General features: G+C 45.9%; 1 protein-coding gene across 1 annotated transcript in view; it reads left to right on the top strand.

Moving 5' to 3' along the window:
- Window positions 1-1,564: 1,564 nt before the first annotated feature.
- LOC116836379 (NACHT, LRR and PYD domains-containing protein 3-like) overlaps window positions 1,565-22,592 on the top strand; it is a 38,284-nt gene continuing 17,256 nt past the window's right edge. Inside the window, exons 1-3 of the mRNA XM_075065827.1 lie at window positions 1,565-2,175; window positions 10,808-10,924; window positions 21,893-22,075. Of these exons, the coding sequence (XP_074921928.1) occupies window positions 1,565-2,175; window positions 10,808-10,924; window positions 21,893-22,075 (911 nt within the window). The remainder of the gene's footprint in view (window positions 2,176-10,807; window positions 10,925-21,892; window positions 22,076-22,592) is intronic.

Genomic DNA, 22,592 nt, shown 5'->3' with positions numbered 1-22,592 from the left:
CTGTGTTAATAATTTGTTTTCTTTTTTGAGCATGAGTGTTTCATTATTCTTACTCTTTTGATTCTTTTTTAAAGTCCATTAACCCTCTGGATATACCCATTTGCTGACAGCTGACTATGTGACTTAATATATGAACATATGATTTCTTTTTCAGCCCTGGACCCTAATCCAAAATCATTTGGGATAGCAGCAAATGGTATGTGTTATCCAGTTTGTATGTTGCATAATCAGTAAGGATTGAGCAGCAGTGGAATTGTGTGAGTGAGGGAGTGGCTTCATGGCATGAGAACCAGCTGATCATTCATCCCTCCCAGGAGTTGTCTGTGCTGTGGTCACACAGGATGTCAGTGATGTCCATGACCTAGTGTTTCAGGATTTCACGTCCATCTAAATGGCTTCGTTGTAATGTCTTTCCTTTTGTTGAATGTTTTTTGTATTTTATACTCAATGTTTCTCATGCTTTATATCACTGAATTAGATTACAGGATGACATACAGTCAACATATACAGGAAGAATACCAATTTATAGAAGACAGAAATGCTCGTCTGGGTGAGTGTGTGAGTCTAAACAGAAGATACACACAGCTGCTTATTGTAAAGGAACATTGCCATTGGGAGGCCAAACAACATGAAATAATGGCAACAGGAAAGAGACATGCAGAGATCCTGGCTAAGACAGCTACTCCAACTAAGATAGAAAGTTTGTTCGACATTGATAAATGCAGACCAACACCACGAACCATTGTGCTTCAGGGAGCTGCTGGGATTGGGAAAACAATGACAGTAAGAAAGATCATGTTGGACTGGGCATCTGAAAAAATCTATCCTGGCAGATTTGATTATGTTTTCTACGTAAGCTGCAGAGAAATGAACCTGTCTACCAAGCAGATAAGTGTTGATGATTTGATTTTAAACAATTGCCCTGACAAAAATGTGCCAATTAAAGATATTTTGTTGGATCCAGAAAAACTCCTTTTTATAATTGATGGTTTTGATGAATTGAGATTTTCATTTGATCAACAAATCACTGATTTGTACACTGATCCCTGTGAGAAGCTGCCAGTGGAAATCATATTGGACAGTTTATTTAGGAAAAAAGTTCTTCCGAAATCATTCTTACTGATCACAACAAGACCGACTGCTCTGGAAAAACTCCAAAACTGTCTAAAGTTTCCGCATTATGCAGAGATCTTGGGATTTTCTGAGGAAGACAGGGAGGAGTATTTCCACAAGTTCTTTGAAGATAAAAGACAAGCAGCAAAAGCTTTTGGATTTGTAACAGAGAATGAAATTCTCTTTACAATGTGTTTTGTTCCAATTGTATGTTGGATTATCTGCACTGTGATCAAACAACAGATTGAAAAAGGTGAAGATCTCACACAAACTTCAAAAACAACCACTACAGTGTATATGCTCTTTCTGTCCAATTTATTAAGGGATCATAGCTGCATGTCAAAGCATTCCAGACAAACTAATCTGAGAAAGCTGTGCTCCTTAGCCAGAGAAGGAGTCTGGTGAAAAATAATACTGTTTGAAGAAGATGATCTCAAGAAGCATGGTTTAGATGTATCCAATATTCAATCCCTCTTTCTCAACAAGAGCATTTTTCAAAAAGATATTGACTGAACATGCCTACAGCTTCATTCATCTAAGTTTTCAAGAGTTTTTTGCAGCTTTGTTTTATGTACTGGAGGAAGAGGAAGAAACAGTGGAAGAGTCAGTGATAGGTACAAAAGATGTGTCTAAACTATTACAAAGTTATGAAGAACCTAAAAATGATTATTTAATGTTAACAGTGCATTTCCTGTTTGGTCTCTTAAACATGGATAGAATGAAGGAGATTGAGAAATTCTTTGGCTGTAAAACTTCACTTGAAACAAAGAGCAAAGTCCTGAACTGGGTTGAAGAAGTAGGCATAGCATTGGCGTCTCTGTCCTCTAAAGACCGGAACGAAAATAAGTTCAAGTTTGAATTGTTCCACTTTTTGTTTGAGATTCAAGAAGAAGAAATTGTGACACGTGCAATGGATTGTTTCCCACGTATTCACCTGGAATGGACTTGTTTTTCAAAAATGCAGTTTACAGTTCTTTCCTTCTGTTTGAAGAATTGTCAAAGAACGCAGTCATTTTTTCTGTCTTTTTGTTCATCTCAAGCCAGTGCAAGAAAACCACAAAGGTAGGGAGAGACAGTTTGAGATTTTATATTTAGAAAGTAAATATAACTTCCTTATAACAACAATTAGTTCTTTTTCCAGTGCTTGCTCATGTTGATTCTATTCTAGGTGTGTCCGCGCTCATGTGCACAGTCGTCAGAAATTTTTGCCTTAGCGGTGTCCATAAGGATGGCTGTGGCACCCTGTTGTGCGTGCTCATGTGTCAGTATATCAGGCACCACCGACCCTATGCCCTTTCAGTTCCTTCTTACCACCCGTGATGGTTGGTCTTAGCAACTTTCCTGGCCTATCAAGAACTAGCAGTTTGGTCTCTTCTCACTTCAAACCTTAGGGCCTTGTAAATAGTTTGTTTATAGTAGTTAGCGTTAAGTAATTGTTAAGTATGTTTAGAAGTTAGACTCCCATCAGGGACTTCACCCCAGGCAGGGCGTGCCCCAAGTCTCTGAGGTTTAAGGCCTGCTCAGATTGCAATAGGCCTATGCCTGTTAGTGACTCCCATGGCAGCTGCCTGAAGTGCTTGGGGGAATCACATGTGAAGGACAAGTGCCTTATTTGTAAAAACTTTTGACCTAGGACCCAGAAATAGCGTGAAATCTGTTTGCAGGCTCTCCTCATGAAGGCTGCCCTCTGCCCAGCTTCTGAGCCTTTCCGGCCAGACTCTACCCCTAGTACCTTGGCCTGGGTTTGTAGCACAGACATGGCACTGGGCTCTGTCTGGCACCGCTCTCCATCGCCGGCGCCCAAAGAGACCAAAAAACATGGCTTCCTGGTGCTGGGCAAGAAAGGCCATGGGGTATCAGTCAAAGATCCCAGTTTGGGCCACCTGTCCACACCAGAGCCACATGGACGTGCCTCCCCAGTTGGGGCCCCTAGTCCCTCCAAAGGATCTGCCACTGATTTCCGGGAGCAGTAAGGGACCCAGACTTGTGTCTGGACCAATGGCTTCCCAGGCTATCCTGGAGCCTAGAGAGCAGAGGCCTCTACCAGCGCTGCCAGCACTGCGTATGCCATAGAAAGTGGCAAAGGCTCTGTATGAGGGCAAGCCAGCCACCGAGACACCCCACAGAGCAGTTGAGCATCACCAGTCCCCTGAGCCAAGGCAGCGCTCTGACTCCATGCTGCAGATCTCCAGCTTTGCAGCCCAGATCCTCTGGGGCTCACCCTAGATCACTGGCACTGCGTTCACGGTCTCTGCTTTCTTGACACGGGTCACCTAGTGGGAGGCACTGTCACCATATTGCCGGCACCGTTCACCCTCCTGCCAGTCGTCTTCTTGGCACAGATGGGAATGATCTCCATCGCAGTACCAGTCCCCCCTGCCCCATCCTCCTAGTCAAAGTGCTGGTCTCCAATGGTGATGGTCAGCTGGCAAATGCTGGCTTTGACATCCCCACCAGGCTCCATGGATGGGGATCTCTCCCTCATGGAAAAGGAGGTTAGCCCCTCGCTGAGGCATCACCGGCGTGATTGGGCACCAAAGGTTGCGTCAACCTCTACAGTGCCACCTTGGCAACATGGCCAGTGGCCAGCGCAGTGGCCCTATTGCAGTGCATGGTGCATGCCTGCCTGTGATGCAGATACCGATGCCCCCTTTGCACCACTCATCTGCTGCTGCCTCACAGCAACAGTTGACAGCACCAGCAGCACCAGTCTCGGTGTGGGAAATGCACTTGGAGATTGTGGTAGAGGAGCCAGCACCAACTCCAAAACCCCTTTCCTCCACGGGGGATGATGCCCTGGGCTTCCCCAGCGATACAATCATTGTCGTCTTCCCCGGACGAGGTGGTGGTGGGTCCCTCGAGAGCCAGCCTGCCGGACGATTCTAAAGAGCACAGGCCCTGCATTGATGGGTTGCCATGAACTTGGGCCTAGAGCAGGGGTAGGCAACCTATGGCATGCGTACCAAAGGCGGCACACAAGCTGATTTTCAGCGGCACTCTCACTGCCCGGGTCCTAGCCACCAATCTGGGGGGGCTCTGCATTTTAAATTTAATTAAGTGAAGCTTCTTAAACATTTTAAAAACCTTATTTACTTTACAGACAACGATAGTTTAGTTATATATGATAGACTTATAGAAAGAGACCTTCTAAAAACATTAAAATGTATTACTGGCATGCGAAACCTTAACTTAGAGTGAATAAATGAAGATTCGGCACACCATTTCTGAAAGGTTGCCGACCCCTAGCCTAGAGGTAGAGGAGATGGCCGAGCAGGCAGGCACCCTGTTCAGTCTACTCTTGGGCATCTACCCCTGTCTGTGTCATACTACCAGTGCATGATGGGGTCCTAAAAATTGCCAAGGCCCTCTGGCAGACCCCCTCATCCATCCCTCCCACCTTCAAGAGGGCTGAGAAAAAGTACTTCATCCCAGCCAAAGGGATAACTTGTTGGTCATCTCTGCGACCAATGAAAAGGACAAGCAGGGTCACTTCAGTTCAACCCCCAAAAACAGAGAGGCCAAGAGACTGGACCTTTTTTGGGAGGAAGATTTATTCTATGGCCAGCTTGCAATTCTGTGTGGCAAAACACCAAGCTCTCTTAGGCAGGTATAATTTCAATTCGTAAGACAACCTCCGTAAGTTCAAGGAGTCCCTGCCCCAGGATTTGGCGCAGAAGTTTGGCACCCCGGTGGAGGAGGGTACAGCAGCAACAAGGTGCTCTCTTCAAATGGCATGAGATGCAGCTGACTTGGCAGCCAGGGTGGTCTCATTGGTGGTGGTCGTGAGGCAGAGCTCCTGGCTTCAGACCACTTGCCTGTCCCAAGAAATGGAGGCCTCAGTCCAGGATCTCCCATTTGATAGGAATGGACTCTTTGCAGAGCAGATGTATGTGAGGGTGCATGGGTTAAAGGACACTCAGGCCTCCATACACCACAGTCTGCAAGGAAACAGTTCTAGCTGCCTCCTCCACCAAGGCTTGACAACCTCAATAGGGGTCTATGAAGAGAAGGGATAGAGACATAAGTGTTCGAGGGCTTATCCTTTCACCCTCCCACTTTCCTGGTCCTTCTCACATAAACAGAGAGAAGCAATACCTGAAGTCCGGAGATGCAGACAATTCGATGTTTATTGGGATTAACTTCCAGCAAGCAATGATTCCAGTTTCCTTCCTCAGTGTTCCATTCCCAGCTCTGACACCGCAGAGCATTTACCCTGTGTCCCCCTTCCCAGCTCTGATACACCAGAGCCCTGCCTGTGTTCCTGTCCCCATTCCCTGTTCCCATTTCCCCTCTTAACAAAACATGGTTCCAATTTTCCCCTTTACTTCCTGTTTGACCTCAGTCTCTATAGTAAAACTTGAGTCCTACTTAGCTATACCTTATCCAATCATTTTACTGAAATTTAACTAACCAACCCTAACATATTGTAACATGATTATCTAACCAATTATATCCTACCACCTGAATTGGTTTACACCCAGCAAAATTAATTATACAGCAGACAGAAACAATCAAATAACCAGACAGAGACCATACAGATAAACAGTAGAAAAGTGGGGACCATAAAGACAAAGTAACAAGAACTGAATGTTTCACAGTCATAACTATTGATAAGTGAGTTCTTGCCAGACAGGATGCTATCAAACTAAGTTTTCTTTAAATCTTCTAGGCTCTTCCCTATCTCTGGAGGTGATAGATTGGATCATCTTTTTAACAGCCCAAAATTGCCTTATTTCAATGTGACAAGTGAGGATGTGACCTTTCGCTTCCCAGCTTATGGCTGCCCCTGCTGTTTAGCCACAGGCCTTAGCTTAAGAAGAAGGCCTTAGACTATCATAGTGAGAGAAGGCCTATAAACAGGCAGACTGTGATTCTGATTTTTGTTGTGTACCTCTATAACTAGCTAAGTGATAAGAATACACCTAAATTCTTAAAGTATAGGCCTTTGCAGACACACCTGAATATCTATATCCTAACAATGAGCTTTAGTCGCCGCCACCCTTCCTCCTCCTCCTCACCCAGTCTGGCAAAGCATCCAGGGGGCCAGAAGTGCTCATTTTGAAGGTGCACTCAAGAGCGACACCCCAGTCAACTCCCCCAATCCACCTTGTTCTTTCTCAACCATCTCCATCCCTACCGTTTGGCCTGGTCACAGGTCACCTCAGACTGCTGGGTGCTAGAGATAGTATCTTGGTACCCTGCAATTCTCGGCCACCCCGCCTCTTTCCTGTCCCTCTTTGAGGACCCTTCTTATGAGCAACTCCTCATTCAGGAGGTCGAAAACCTACTGCACCTGGGGGTAGTGGAGGAGGTCCCTTGGGACATGGAAGGAAAGGGGTTCTACTCCTGCTACTTCCTAATCCCCAAAGTAAAAGGGAACCTTGGACCTATTCTGGACCTGCAACACCTCAGCAAGTCTCTCATGAAGTTGAAGTTTCTCATGGTCGCTGTGGGCTCCTCCATCTGGATCCAGGAGACTGGTATGCCGCCCTTGATGGGAAGAACACTTTTTTCCATATTCCAAGGCCACAGACATTTGCTCTGTTTTATAGTCGGCGGATGCCATTTCCAGTTCACAGAACTGCCCTTTGGCCTCTCATCAGCTCCAAGGGTATTCACAAAATGTGTGGTGCTAATGGCCACTTACATGAAGCATCCAGGTATTCCCGTATCTAGACGATTGGCTCATTAAGGGCAGATCTCAGGAACAAGTGTAGAGGAGCCTTGATTTGGTGTGTTCCATCTGCCATTACCTGGGCCTGTTGATAAATGAGAAAAAAAATCCACCTTAAGGCTGGTACAACTAATAGAGTTCATTGGGCCTGTTCTCGACTCCATGTGAGCCAGAGCCTTACTTCCAGAGGTGCCTTTCCAGGCCATGTCAGCCCTAATCTCCAATGTCAATAACCACCCGCTCACCACAGCTCACACCTCCCTATAGTGGTTGTTGGGCCACATGCATGGGCGGCAGGTATCGTAGGCAAGGGAAGGTGTTTCTTTCCCAAACTGCCTCATGTGCCCCACCCATGCTCCACCAGAGTCCAGACCCCCTCCTGTCTGCTGTTCCCATGCCAGAGGCTGGGGCAAGCAGGTTGGGGGCTATGCCGCGCTGCCTGTCCTGACACTGTGGTCGCCCAGCACTAGGCGTTGGGGGTGCTCCGGCACGTCAAATGTCCAGCGCTGGGGCTGGCAGCTTGGCTTCAGAGGGGGTGTCTTCATGGTTGGGGGTCATGCCAGCAGGCCTGCCCTGGGAAGGCTGGCACCACGCCACCCGACTCTCCTCTCCAGCGCTCTAGGGTTGAGGGAAGCTGCAGCCACGCGGCTCTGCTCTCTGGAGCTCAGGGGCCGGGATAGGCTGTTGCCGCACTGCCTGACTCTCTGGAGCTCCGGGGCTGGGGGAGACTGGAGGTGCTACCTGGGGGCAGGGACCAGCAGCCACAGTTGAGTGGGGGGGGGGCTGGGCATGGGCCAGCAGCAGCCACAGCAGGGGGTGGGCTGGGCTCTGATGGGCATGGAAGGGGGGGTGGGAGGCTAGCCTCCTCAAGCTGTGGGTTCACCCATTGTCTGTTGCCATATGGCTGCATGTACATATGTGGTCAGTCATGCCCGGCTACATCTCTGGCCTCTGCAAGTGTGGCTGGCATCAGTCTAGATCCCCAACAGGCATGACCTAGACCGGGTAGTCTGGGTGCCGGATCACATCTGGTCATCCCTGGATTGGTGTTTGGACCCTGGGTCAATGTTGAAGAGAGTTCCCTTTACAGCCCTGGCCCAGTTGCTGACCCTGGTCTCCGATGTTTCAGACCTGGGCAAGCTCAGCACACAAAGTCACTGGTTGCGGGATGATCTGGACCTCCATATCAATGTGAGGGACCTCAGAGCAGTTAGCCTGATCTGTCAGGCTTTCTTGCCCCACCTGAAGGGCAAGGTAGTGCAGGTCCTGACGGACAATATTGCTGCGATGTATTACATCAACAGGCAGGGTGAAGCCAGGTTGTCAGCCCTTTGCCATGAAGGTCTCTGCTTTTCAGACTTTTGTGTGTGGCATGCCATTCATCTGGTAGCCTTGCATCTGCCCAGGACCCAGAACATAATAGTAGATTGCCTCAGCAGGACTTTTTCGTCTCACCCAGAGGCAGTCAGTATGATCTTCCAGAGATGGGGGATTCCCCAGGTGGACTTGTTTGCATCCTGTCAGAACAGGAAATGCCATGTGTTCTGTTCTGCTCCCATGGTCGGGAGCTCTGGTGTACGCCTTCCCACCAGTGCTGTTAATTAACAGAGCCCTCGTGAAGATCAAACAGGAAAGGGCAAAGGGTATCCTGAGAGCCCCTGCGTGGCCTCACCAGCACTGGTTTGGCAGGCTGCTGGATTTTTTGGTGGTCACCCTGCTGCAGCTACCTTTCTGGGTAGACCTGCTGACCCAGAACCACAGCAGTCTTCTGCACCCAAACCTGGTGGCATTGCACTTGACAGCATGGCTACTGCATGGCTGAATGCGGAAGAACAGGAATGTTTGGCCCGGGTTCAACAGGTCTTGTTGGGTTGCAGAAAACCCTCCTCCAGAGCGACTTACCTGGCCAGGTGGAAAAGTTTCATGGGCTGGGCCTTGGAACAACGTGCCTGGGCTGCGCAGGCCTTGCTTCAGGAGATCCTGAATTATATTCTGCACCTCAGACTCCAAAGATTGTTCCTGTCATTGATCAGGGTCCACTTGGCCTCCATTTTGGCTTTCCACCCTCCATTCCAAGACAGGTCAGTCTTCATTCATGACATGACAGCCTGTTTTTTTTTTTAAAGGTCTGGAGCATCTCTACCCACATGTCCAGGATCCTGTCCCTCCCTGGGACCTGAATCTCATGCTGTCAGGGCTCATGGGGCCTCCCTTTGAGCCACTGGCTTCCTGCTCTCTCCTGCTTCTCTCCTGGAAGGTTTCATTCTTGGTTGCAATAATTTCTTCCGCAAGATGTCTGAGATCATGGCATTTACTTCAGAACCGATGTATATGGTATTCTACAAGGATATGGTCCAACTGCAGCTGCAATGTGGCGTTCCTGCCCCGGGTATTTTCCCAGGTTCATACTGGCCAGGACATATACTTACCTGTCTTCTTCCCAAAGCCTCATACATCCAATGAGGAATGTAAGTTGCATGCCCTAGAAATCAGAAGGGTGCTGGCCTTCTATGTAGACAGGACAAAGCCATTCTGTAAGTCAACGCAGTTGTTTGTTGTGGTGGCAGACAGAATGAAAGGTCTCCCAGTGTCTGCTCAAAGGATTCTGTCCTGGATCACTGCTTGCATCTGCTACTGCTATGAGCTGGCAAAGGTGCCTTCACTGGCAATTGTGATAGCACACTCAACTAGGGCGCAAGCGTCCTCAGTGGCCTTCCTGGCGCAAGTGCCAATCCAAGAGATCTTTGGGGCTGCTACCTGTCATCTGTCCACACATTCGCGTCGCATTATGCACTTACCCAGCAAGCTTGAGACGACACTGGCTTTGGCAGAGCAGTGCTGCAAGCTGGACGACCGTGAACTGCAAGCCCACCTCCATGGACTCTGCATGTGAGCCATCTAGAAAGGAATTGACATGAGCAAGCACTCAAAGAATTAAAAACGGTTACCTAACTTTCCGTAACTGTTCTTCCAGATGTGTTGCTTATGTCCATTCCATTACACACCCTCTTGCCCTTCTGTCAGAGTTGCTGGCATGAAGGAACTGAGAGGGTGGAGGGCTAGTGGTGCTTGATATACCAATGCATGGGTGTGGCACTCAAGGGGGTGCCACAGGCAACCCTACAGAGACCACTAAGGCAAAAATCTCTGACAACGCACATCGGTGCACACACACCTAGAATGGAATGGACATAAACAAAACATCTTGAAGAACAACAGTTATGAAAAGGTAGGTAACCATTTTTTATCTTACATTTAGTTATAGCAATACCTACTCATGTCATATGAGATAAGGTTGTGTCATCATTCGATAGAATAATAGAAACTAGTGAATGAGATTGGTTAGGTCCAAATTAGTCCACCTCAAAAGGGCTTTTGCTTATCCCCCCCGCCATCATATATTTTCCATGCCAGTCCCTGTTAAATGTCTCTTGGATTGGGGCTTCCACTACTTCCTTTATGGGACTGTGTCTCAGTCTTATCTCTCTCCTTTTCAGGAAACCCCACTTCCAGGCATTCTCAGTACTGTTAATGGTGATGTCACTTCTACTTTGGTGGTTGCACAGGCCTGACTCTTTAGAGTGTTCATAGTCCATTATTATTTTGGATGCTACTAAAACTTTCCTGTGGAACCCAGCCGCAGTAGGGAAATGATGATTTTTAACAGTTTATAACTCAGCTGCACGTGAATGGAATTTAATCAGACAAGGGGAAGGCCCTTCTCTAGGCTGAGGGCTCCCTGCCAGATTTCAAAGGGCTGCTGCAAACAATCAAGGTGTTTGAGCTTCTCAAATAAAGGTCAATGGAATATTTTAAATGGGTAGCGTTAGGTATCCCAAATACAGGGATCACTACCAGCTCCACATATAAACCTGCTACCAGTCATAAGCCAGCCACTTACTGCCTGAGGTTAGGAGAAACTTCCCACTTGGGCAGGTTGCTTGATAATTGGACATTTTAATTAACCCAAATTTGACTCACAACTGCTATTTACTGTAGAGACCTCTCTTCTGCTTTCAGTGTAAACCAGCCCTTGACACAGTTGGATGAGGATGAAAAGGCCTGCCAAAGTAATTTAATAAAAAGAGAGCTGGTGGAAGGATTGAAGCATCCAAACTGCAAAGTGCAGAAACTTGGGTGAGTAGTATGATAGTTTTACCTTTACTTGTGAATTTGTCTTGTTATAAAAGACAGAGGCAGCTGCCAGGTCAAAGAGCTGGTGCCCAATTACCTCACCCCCAAGGTACTGTGCCACAAGTTTATTTAATAACTTCCAATGCCTTAAGTTCTCTGAAACACTGACGTGGGAGGGGAAAAAACCAAATAGCTGGATTCTCTGTTAGAAGATGACAAATTTGGAATTAAGAATGAAATTGTATTATTCTAATACATAGATAGTCTAATACCACTAGTTTGGAAAGGACTACAAATAATTAGCAAGCAATCCAGAACCCAGAGAGGGAAGGAGAGAACAGTTAGAAAGATAGAAATTAAGGACAGATGAAAGATTGCAAAATATGAAGACCAACAATAGCCTCTGAGGAAGCTGATATGCACCTTGAAGTTGTTTTGTGAAGGAGTGGAGAGATGACCAAGTTATTGCAGTTTACAAATTTTCTCATAAATTACTGTGTTTCTCTCTGTCCATTGGATGAAACAGACTGTCCAGACCTGCTGGGAGATGATTGCTTTGAGGCATTTCTTTGTATCAGTCTAGGACAGACGTGGTCAAGCCATGGTTTATGAGCCATTGGGGCTTCTGCCCCATGGGAGGTGCTGGGGCAGAAGCCCCTAGCCCCACCACCCTGCCATAGGGCAGAATCCCTAAGCTCCCCCCCCCCACCCCTCAGTCTGGTAGGCGGAGAATGAGGGGCAGGGACTCTGGAAAGTACTTCAAGAGAATTTAAGCCCTGAGCTATTGTGAGAGTGAGACCAATAGAAGGAGAAGCTGTCACATGAGTTTTATATCAGGAAATTGTCATTCTGTATTCAGACATTGTGCTGTGCAGCCCTCATGTACTCGCAATCTCCCTTCATTCTGCAGAATATAGGCTGTGTTTACTGTTCATAAATTGCATTTGAATAGTTTTAGATTTAAGTGTTAATCCTACTTTAATTTTGCAAATTACAAGGAAATCTTCAAATTGTAAGAAACACAAGTATGAAGAAGAAAATGGAAGTTTTAAACCAGATTGGGAGAAACATTTTGCATTCACCATTACAGGTGGCAAATCCCTGTCTTATCTGCAATGCATAGCTTACTACAAAGGGAGCAACTTGAAACATCACTGTGACTGTGTGCCTAGGGCAGCCCTCACTGGAAATGCCAAGGTCAGGGAGGCTGCAAAAGGGAGAGCAGATATACTCCCAAGACTAGTGGGTAACACTGAAGTTAGACTCCTCAACCAGTTACAAACTGTGCTTCTGTTCGCCCAAACTGATTATCAAGAAGCAAAAAAGAAATTATACAGCCCCCTTTATTGCATTCCAGTTCTCTGGCTCCCCATCAGCACATAGGTCCAGTACAGTGAAGTTATTTAAAAAACTCTTGCGTATAGAAAAATGTTCTTCTGACCCCAAAGGGTCACCCACGTCGCCAGGTTTGGATCTTACCCAAAATACCATGCTTCCAGCCAATCCTTTAGTGTCTAAAACTAACAGTTTATTTTAAAGAAGAAAGAACAAGAAGAGAGATGTTAAATGGTAAAACAGTCACATATATACAAAGACTTCAATGTTCATCAGGTTCCTAGTAGTATTGGTGAGTTTGTGGTCTTGAAAGTCCCTGAAGACATCCACAGCTTGGATGGGTTATTCAGCCGTTTGTTCAAAGCTTCGTTTGTAGAAAGGTGACTCCAGAGATAAGAAGGCAGGAATGAAGACAAAAATCAGAAGATGCAGCTGCCTTTTATAGTCTTTTGCCACGCAGCTTGATTTCCTTTGTTCCAAACACAGGCTGCCCAGCACATGGCCTGGAAGCCGTAGAGTTCTGTCCATAGGCATGCCCCTGCATGCCTTGCTGAGTCATAAGGTGTATCCCTTGTCTTCTCTAAGGGCTTGTCTACCTTACCAAGTTTGTCAATGAAACTATTGTCGATGCAAAAAAATTGAAAAATCAAAGTTGCCAAAGTGAGTCTGCATTTCCTTCCTGTGTCGACGGATTGTGTCCACATTTTGGGCACCATTATTGATAGCGTGAGCAATGCACTGTGGGTATGTATCCCACAGTCCCTGGTGACACCATCTGTTGCTAGGTATTGTGGGAAGGCGGAACCAGAGCGCAGCGCATCTTGGGATGTGAAAAATGTACCGTCATGCACCACTTTGTGTCCCAGTCCTCCAGTGGTTTGTGGCTTCCTTTCGGGCCGTTTTTCCAACTGTCAGTCTTTGCAGCGCGTGCCAGCATCTGCAGTGAGAAAGGATGGATCCTGCATTTCCTATGTGCTGTTAAGTGTCATGAGGACATCACGTATGGCAGCACAGTTACTCACAAAGTTTTTACTGACAGAGGACAACTCGCAGGTGCCCAACATTCTGCCTGATATGGACAGCAGCAACTTATCAGTGCTTTTTGCATTCACAGAGCAGCTGCGTATGGTAGACCATTGCTTTTAGGCTCAGGAAACAAGCACTGATTGGTGGGATCGCATTGTCATGCAAGCGTGGGATACAGAGCAGTGGGTACAGAACTTTAGGATGCATAAAGCAACCTTCCTGGAACTATGTGCTGAGCTGGCCCCTGACCTGTGGCGCAAGGACACCAGAATGAGAACTGCCCTTTGGTAGAGAAGTGTGTTGCAATTGCCATGTGGAAGTTGGTGAATTCAGACTGCTACCGGTCAGTTGCAAATCAATTTGGAGTGGGGAAGTCCACTGTTGGGGCTGTATTACTCTAAGTGTGCAGGGCAATAAATCACATCCTGTTACGGAGGACTGTGACTCTGGGAAATGTGCATGAAATAGTGGATGGCTTTGTAGAGACAGGTTTCCCTAACTGTGTCAATTGATGGCACACACATTCCAATTTTAGTGCTAGACCACCTTGCCTCAGAATACATCAATAGGAAGGGATACTTCTCTATGATATGGCAGGTACTTGTGGATCACAGTGGGCGTTTCATGGACATCAGTGCAGGCTGGTCTGGAAAGGTGCATGACGCACGCATCTTCAGGAACAGTGGCCTGTACAGAAAGCTGGAGGTGGGGACTTTCTTTCCAGACCACAAGATCACAGTGAGGGATGTGGAAATGCCCATAGTAATCCTGAGAGACCCAGCTTACCCGTTATAGCCTTGGCTCGTGAAACTTTACACAGGCCACCTGGACAGCAGCAGGGAGCATTTTAATAACAGGCTTACAGGTGCCGCATGGTAATCGAATGTGCCTTTGGCCATTTGAAAGCTCTCTGGAGGGGTCTTAATGGCAGGGTATACGATACCGAGGATAATATTCCCGTGGCCATAGCCATGTGCTGCACTTTGCATAATGTGTGTGAATCTAAGTGAGAAATGTTTGCTCAGGTGTGGAGCACTGAAGCAGAGCGCTTGGCTGCACAGTTTGAACAGCCAGATGCTTGGGCTGTCCGAGGAGCCCAGAGGGCTGCTATTAATATCAGAGAGGCTTTAAGGAACCACTTCGACAATGAGGGGCACTAACACGTCTACTTGGGTGTAGCTTCCCTGGTGCAGCCATGTACAATTTTGGGGCCCAAGATCCATGCAAGAAAATGCTTTAGAAACCTGTTCCCTAGAGCGAACTGATTGCCATACGATTTTGTAGAATACAGAATAAAAACATTGTACCATTAAAAACCTTTGTCTTTATTTATTTTTAAAAAGGCAAGACCTCACAACTGCGTGTAGCTCCAGCTATCATTGTCCAAGCTGTGAGAGGAGGTGGAGAGATGGGGAAACTCAGGAGTGCTGTGAAGTGAAAAGGAATGTGTGGGTGTAGAGGGCGGTGGGGTTGGCAAAGAATTGTGCATGTGCATGTGCTGCAGTGGAGGTTAACCATGGATCTACTCAGTCTGCAGCTGTGTTAAAGACTTGAACATCTCTGTCTGATCCTCCATTACTTTTATCATCTGCTCAGTTGCTTCCCTAGCAAACGCTTGATTCTTCTTTATGTCTTGAATTTTGGCTTCCCAGCACTCTTTCCGTTCGCTAGTCTGTGTGTCAGCACGCTGCATCATCTCTCTGAACATATCTTCTTTGCTGCATCTTCTTCCTTATCTGCCGAAGCCGGACGGCAGGGGTGTGTGGTGTGTTCCTCAAGGTCTCAGCTGCTGTGGACAATGCACAGATGAAGGATTGTTACCTTCCAGCAAACAACTGAAACATTTCAGTAACAAGGGCCTTTTGCAACTAGTAGCAATCAGTTTCTCACTGACTCTAGGCAGGCACACAGCTCCGCAAACACACAAATCATGGTGAGTGTCGGATCGGGGGGGAGGGCGGTTGTGCATATGGACAAAACAGTCACGGCTTCCAGTGTAGCTTTGCAGGGAACTCATTCTAAAATTATCCAACACTTTTCCACAGGCAGGCCCCGTAGCTGACATCTCACTGCTGCGGGCAAGCAGGGAAACCAGGGCACAACTACTGCATGCTTGCGACTTTCACCCCGGTCTATATGCAGCTCAGTTATGTGCCGCTTTGGTCCCAGCTGCAGTGATTGCTAAATGGCATGGGACATTGTTCCTACAATGGGGGAACTAACAAGACTGCACTCCCTTGGAATCTGTGGCAGAAGATTAACAACTGCCTCTTGGAAACTTTGCAGAGCCTCTCTCTGGAGGATTCCATGCAGATCTCGATGTCCATCGACTCCCTGCTTGGCCACGCAGATTAGCTACACAAGACAATGTCCAGCTGACATAAAAAGACAACCTGCCTCCCACTTTTCGATTCCCTACACAGCAACTTATGTTGCATCTCATCTGCTTCCTGCTCCCCAGAGAGCACTTCTGGAGTGGAGAAAAGTTCCTGTCTGCATGCCCTACCGGGAAACACTGCTGGGAGTTCCACGTCCTCTTCTACCTCCACTTCTTCATCAAGAATTTCAGCCTCTTGAACAAACCTCGATGCCAACTCTGCCCACGTATCTACACCAGCGACACCATCGCAAGACCTAACCAGATCAGCCACACCATCACCGGTTCATTCACCTGCATGCCCACCAATGTAATATATGCCAGCAATGCCCCTCTGCTACGTACATTGGCCAGACTGGACAGTCTCTACGGAAAAGGATAAATGGACACAAATCAGATATTAGGAATGGCAATATACAAAAACCTGTAGGAGAACACTTCAACCTCTCTGGCCACACTTGCCCCTTCAGGGTGACCATCCTGAGCAAAACTTCAGGACCAGGACTTCAAGAGAAACTGCTAGCTTCAGTTATCTAGCAAATTTGAACACCATCAGCTCAGGAATTAAACAAGACTATGAGTGGCTAGCCACTTACAAACAGTCTCCTCCTATGGTAATATTCCACCTCAACGCTCTAGACGGGCCTCAATCCTCCCTGATTGAGAACCTAACCTCATATCTTCTAGTTGGCTTGCAATTATATTATATATATAATATAAATTAATATAATATCACACACACACACACATACACACCTGCCCCTGGAAATTTCCACTACATGCATCTGACAAAGTGGGTATTCACCCACGAAAGCTCATGCTCCAAAACATCTGTTAGTCTATAAGGTGCCACAGGATTCTTTGCTGCTTTTACAGCCTCTGGGTTAGCTCCTCTTTCTGCTGCCTCCGAAGTATCCTTGGGGATCTTGGCTATGGAGGTGTGGTCACCACCGAGGGTAGCATTCTGTTCTTCATAGATGCGGCAGGTCTTAGGTGCACCACTGGAGTGATGGTTTTCCTCTCTCATCTTATGGTACGCCAACCTCAGCTCCTTTATCTTCACTCTGCACTGCTGCGTGTCCCTATCTTAGCCCTTTTCACACAAACCTCGAGAAATCTGCCCATGTGTGCTAATTCCTACGGGTCACTTGCAGCTGTGACTGAAGAGACTCCTCTCCCCATATACTGATCAGATCCAACAGCTCCACAGTGGGCCAAGCAGGAGCGAGTTTGGTGCAATAGCCAGCCATGCTCACCTGGGAAGATGCCAAGATACCTCTCCATGCTGAGCCAGCAAGCAGATCATGGGATTTAAAATTCCCAGCACTTGCAAGGGGGACGGGCGGATTGGCTGCATGGCAGCGGAGTTCAAACTGCTGACCAGAGTGGCAGCATGGGAATTGTGGGACACTTTCTGGAGGCCAATAAAAGCAAAAAAACCAGGCATATTGTCTACACTGGCTGTTTGCTGACAATAAAGAGAGGGGGAAAGACAAAATTCTCTTGAAGGGGTGGAAGTTTTTTATTGCCAAAACTGGGCATTTTTTTCAATAGAAGTCCCATAGCAGTGTGTACGCTCTCGCTGTTTTGTCACCAAAAAGCATTTTTTGGCAACAAAACTTGGTAGAGTAGACAAGGCCTCAGTGAGTCAGTTGCACAGCTGATGTCCCTTGATGGGTCCTCAAGCTGATTAGGCAGTGCTAATGCTAATCTGTCTGGGGTGTCACCCAGATGCACAGAACAAGTTTGTAACTACAGATATACCATACATATAACTTACAATACAAAGGTGATAGAAACACAAATAAGCTTATTGTATCTGGAAAATTATAACATTTTTGCAAACCCCTTACATGACATGACTGGGACAACACTTTACAATTTTACAATATTGATATTCATAATATGTTCAAGTGTCATCCATACAGCATCAGTCACTATGAAATGAATCACAGTAATTTTAGTCTAAGTACTCTAATCAGAATTAAGGAAAGACAATCTACCCACATTAAAATTGTGTCTAAATAGTCAACAGATGCTACCTTTGGTGCTGAGTAAGGAAGCTGACAAAACAACCAAAGCTAATTTTTTTTTGTCATGAAATATCGCTTGTGCTAAGCATCCACATTCTGATGGAGAATTTGTTAAGAAGAATGTTGCAGAAGTGGTTGCAATTTTAGATCCAAGTAACACAAAACTTCAAAGATTAATAAAGCAAATTCCAATTTTGCATCACATTATGGAGAGATATATATTCCAGATCAGTGCTGATTTTGCAACAAAGATGCAAAACGATCTGAAGAATTCTCTAGCAGTCAGCCTAGCTGTTGACAAATCCACAGATATACAAGATAAACCCCAACTAGCGATATTTGTTTGCTATGTTTCCACAGATCTAATTGTGAAAGAAGAAATGTTGGACTTAGTGGTGCTAGAAGAAACAACCCATGGTATTGCTGTAAAGAACACACTTGACGAAACATTGACAAATGCTGACGTACTGCTGGATAAACTTAGTATTGCAACGAATGGAGCACCAGCAAAGGTGTGGGGGAATTAGGCCTTATCAGACTCTTAAAAGCAATCCCAAATTTCTGGAGTTTCTCCCTTTCATTCATTATCCATCATGATCATCTCACAGGTAGACACTTCAAGTACGAAAATATTACAAAGATGGTCCTAGAAATTGTTAATTTTATCCGCTTGAATGGAAAGACTCATCAACAGTTCAAAAATTTCATCAAAGAGCTGGATCTTGAAGACAAACCTAACAACATCTCTTTCTACTGTGTTGTGAGGTGGTTATCAACCAGCAGTGTCTTAAATAGGTTCGTGGAATTGATGGAGCCTATCAGTTCTTTCTTTCAGGAAAAGAAAAAGTCCTATCCATAACTGGAAGATGAGAAATGGATGCAGAATCTGATGTTTTTCACTGATATTATGCAGCATCTGCAAACTCTCAACTCCAAGGGAAGGATAAAATTATTTCTCATCTTTCTCAGAGAGTCTTCAGCTTCGAGAACAAGTTAAAGCTTCTTCAAAGAGACAAAGTGTCAAGAGACTTCAACCACTTTACCTATCTCAAGAGTAGGGTAAACACATTCCCTGAAATCAAAGTAGAAGATCACAAATGTGAGGAATACAGAGGTAAATTACAAGGACTGCCTGATGACTTTTGGGCCAGGTTTGAAGACCTGTAGAAATTGAGATCCTGTTTCGCCTTTCTTGTAAACCCATTCATGGTTGATGTGATCAACGATGGCTGTCTGATTCCCAAAACCATGGTTTTGGAAACATCTACTGTAAAAACAGAACTGTTGGAAATCCAGGAGGACCAGGCTCTAAAGATGATGCATAAATCAAAGTCAAAGTCAAAGGGGTGGCAGGTGGGGCTGGGAGAAAGACCCGGCCCCGACATTGGTGGAGCATGGGCCCCTGGGCCCATACAACTCGCCATCCCTGCTAAGAGGTAGTGGGACATGGTGAATGGTATGTGGTCCCTTTGCAGGTTTTCTGTATATGGGCTGTGTAGCTGGGCCGTGGCCCCCTGAGGAAACAGTTTAGATAGGTCTGTTTGTGACTGTCCTGGTAAGGGCCATGAGGTTCTGACCCTTGCAGCTTTGATCAGTCCCGATGTTTGAAGTCTCTGAGTGGTTACTTAGTTACTTACTCCCTAGTGGTAGGGATAGAGCTGAGCTGAGCAGGGAGACGTGGTATAAAAAGTCACTTGCTAGGTGAACTTGAGAGCTGCAAACAGAGGCAGCTAACAGGATAATTTTGGAGGTGGTTGGGGGGGGGTGTGTGTGTGTGAGAGGCTCTCTTTCCAGGTTCAGCTCTATGTGTGATTTCAAGATGGCCAGTGATGGAACAGGGTGGTGACCTGCAATGGATGTGCCATATTTTCTTTCCTGCCTGATGCCAAGAGGATTTTCCTGGACATGAAGTGCAAGTTCGTGGCAGTGCTGGAGGAAAAGATTCTTGGATTGGAGGGACTAGTAACAGATGCTATTGAGAATGAGAGACTCTGAGAAGTTCTTATGTAGCCAGGTTCAGGAAACATCAGTACCTTAAGTTGAAGGAAGAAAAGATCTGGCCAGCAAGGAGTCAGAGAGAAAGGAAGTCGAAGGAGACCTGGCAGTTTGTAACCACCAGAGGCATGAGGTCACGGCAGCATTGTACAACATTTGGAAACAGACAAGGATGGGCAGGCTGTGGCCACCAGAGAAAAGAGGAGCAGGAGGAATTCCACACAATTCAAAATTTCCAATCAATGCCAGATCCTCAACATGGAAACTGTGGAAGATAGTTCTCAAGGTGTAGCTGGTCTAAGGCAATGGAGAGGTGTTTGGGACACACCTGAGGAAGACAACTTGGCCCAACCTGTAAGAAAATTAAGCTTGTCCACAAAGAGTTCTCCAACCCTCCAAGGATGACAAATGATCCTTCTTAGGTGTTCAGTACTCAGATGAATTGAAAGAATATTCTGCGAGGGATGGGAGGACAACAGGATGGTGCGCTGCCTTCCAGGAACCAAAACACGAGACCTTACTCTAAAATTGGCTTGGGTTCTGAAGCTGATGGGCAAGGATCCATAGGTGATGTTTCATATCAGCACTAATGACATTGTGTTGTGGCATATTGCATAGTTAATAGGTTACTTCAGGAATCTCCGAAATGTGCTGAAGAAGAAGAAAGTCCAAGTGATCTCTGAGATCCTTTCTGTCCCACAAGTGAAGGAAGACAGAAGGCAGAAGATTCTGGAAGTGAACTGTTGGCTAGGTAAGCGGTGCAGGGTGGAGGGTTTGGGTTTTGTGGAACATTGGTCCACTTTCTTTGGGAATAGGGGGCTGTATACTTTGAATGGCCTTCATCACTTCAGTAGAAGGGGGGCCAATCTTCCTAGGGATAGGCTGGATAGAGTAGTCAAGGGGGCATTAAACTATAACAGAAGGGGAGGGTAAAAAGGGAAAATAGCATTCATTTAGCACAAAATCGAGATGTTGAGAACAAAATTAATCAAGAAACCAAGAAAATGAAGAGAAGAAAATATTGAATTGCCTATACACCAGTGCCAGGAGCTGGATAATAAATAGTAGGAATTGGAATTTGCTCATTTATAAGCATAAATTCAATCTAGATGGTATTACTGAAACTTGGTGGGATGATCCACACAACTGGAATATTAAAATCAATGGTTATAACCTATTTAGGAAGGATTGAAGGGAAACGGCATTACCTGTTTCTGACTCAGAGGAAAATGAACCTCATCCCACAGTTTCTTCCATTTCAGCTTGTCTTACTCATGTCTACTACATACAGGGTGACCAGATAGCAAGTGTGAAAAATGGGGACAGGGAGTGGGGGGTAATTGGCACCTGTATAAGAAAAAGCCCCAAATATCAAGACTGTCCCTATAAAATCGGGACATCTGGTCACTCTAACTACATAGTTCTTCTAAATACTGATCAATCTTATACTTTTATCATAGGCACCAACTCTGTGGGTGCTCCAGGGCTGGCCCACTGCGAAAAAATGCTCCGGCAGGCTCCCTCTCCTGCCAGTGCTTCCTGCCTGCCAGCAAGCCTCACCAATCAGCACCTCCTCCTCCCTCCCTCCCTCCACATGCCTCCCACCCATCACAATCAACTGTTTTGTGGCCTGCAGGAGGCTGTGGGGGCAGGGGGGAGGAACAAAGATGGGCATGCTGGGGGGAGGAACAAGGCAGGAAGAGGTGGGGCAGGGGTGTGGTGGGGCCTTGGGGGAAGAGGTGGAGTGGGGGCAGGGCCTAAGGGTCAAGTATCCCCGGCAGATTGGTAAATCGGCACCTGTGACTTATAATCCTACAAATCAACTCTGATTAACATACAATGAATATAGGTAGTATAACGCTGATTAATTATAATATCACACAATAAATGAATACTAAACTAAAATCATTGGCTACACATGGCATCTCTACAGCATTTATTCCCTTTGCCTTAACTAGTGTTATTTCAGGGATCATTTCATTTATTTAAACACTCATTATACTATTGTTATATTTTTATTGTTTTGAATAAAAGAATCTATTGAAACAACACATGGCCAACTCCTTCCTTGATGTAATTCTACTGAACTCAATGAATATAGACTGGTGATGAATTTGGTTCACATGAATTTGGCACACTGAAGTGAACTCTCCAGATTGTTTAGAACTAGCCAATCACCTCTCTATTCTTTTCAATCTCCTCCAGGTTTCCATGGTACCAGCTCAATTATGAGGATTATAAGAATCTCACCTCACTTCTTAGTGCAAAGCAGATGCTGACGGAGCTGGATCTGAGAGGTAATAGTTTTCGGAGTAATATGATGAATGAAGGACTGAGTCTCCTGTGTGAAGGATTGAAACACTCCAACTGTATGCTACAGAAGCTGGTGTAAGTAACTGCTGTTTTCCTTTACAATTCTCCAGTAAGTCCCCAAAATATTGCCCACTATTTTGGGTGCCACACTCAAAATATTGCCTGCTATTCTGGGTGTTATATAACATCAAGAATACGCTAGAACTGGGGAGATGGACCTTTGGTCTGACCCCATATGGCCATTCTTATGTTCTTAAGAGTGTCTTAATAGGTAATTATGTGTAAGTAGATAGAGTTCCCAACCTACCATGAGCAGAGTATATGCACACTGGGCCAAATCCTCTGCTAGTGTAAATGAGCAAAACTTTTTTGAAGTCAATGGCACTTCACCCATTCACAGCAGCAGAGAATTTGGACCAAAGGACATAACCCAAACTTTTCCCTCTCCTGGCATTTGCCTTTATTAGTAACTTACAAAATAACAAACAAACAAAAATTCAGTCTAAGCTTTCTTCTGAGTGTGGATTTTCCTAGGGTTTTTTCCACATGACCCTTCGGCCCCAGCACCTTGTTCCCTCTGTCTCACAGGCCA

This window comes from Chelonoidis abingdonii, chromosome 4 (genome assembly GCF_003597395.2).
Source record: "Chelonoidis abingdonii isolate Lonesome George chromosome 4, CheloAbing_2.0, whole genome shotgun sequence".
NCBI lineage: Eukaryota > Metazoa > Chordata > Testudines > Testudinidae > Chelonoidis > Chelonoidis abingdonii.
The sequence above is the reverse complement of the archived record's forward strand: the minus strand, read 5'-3'. Positions and strand labels throughout refer to the sequence as shown.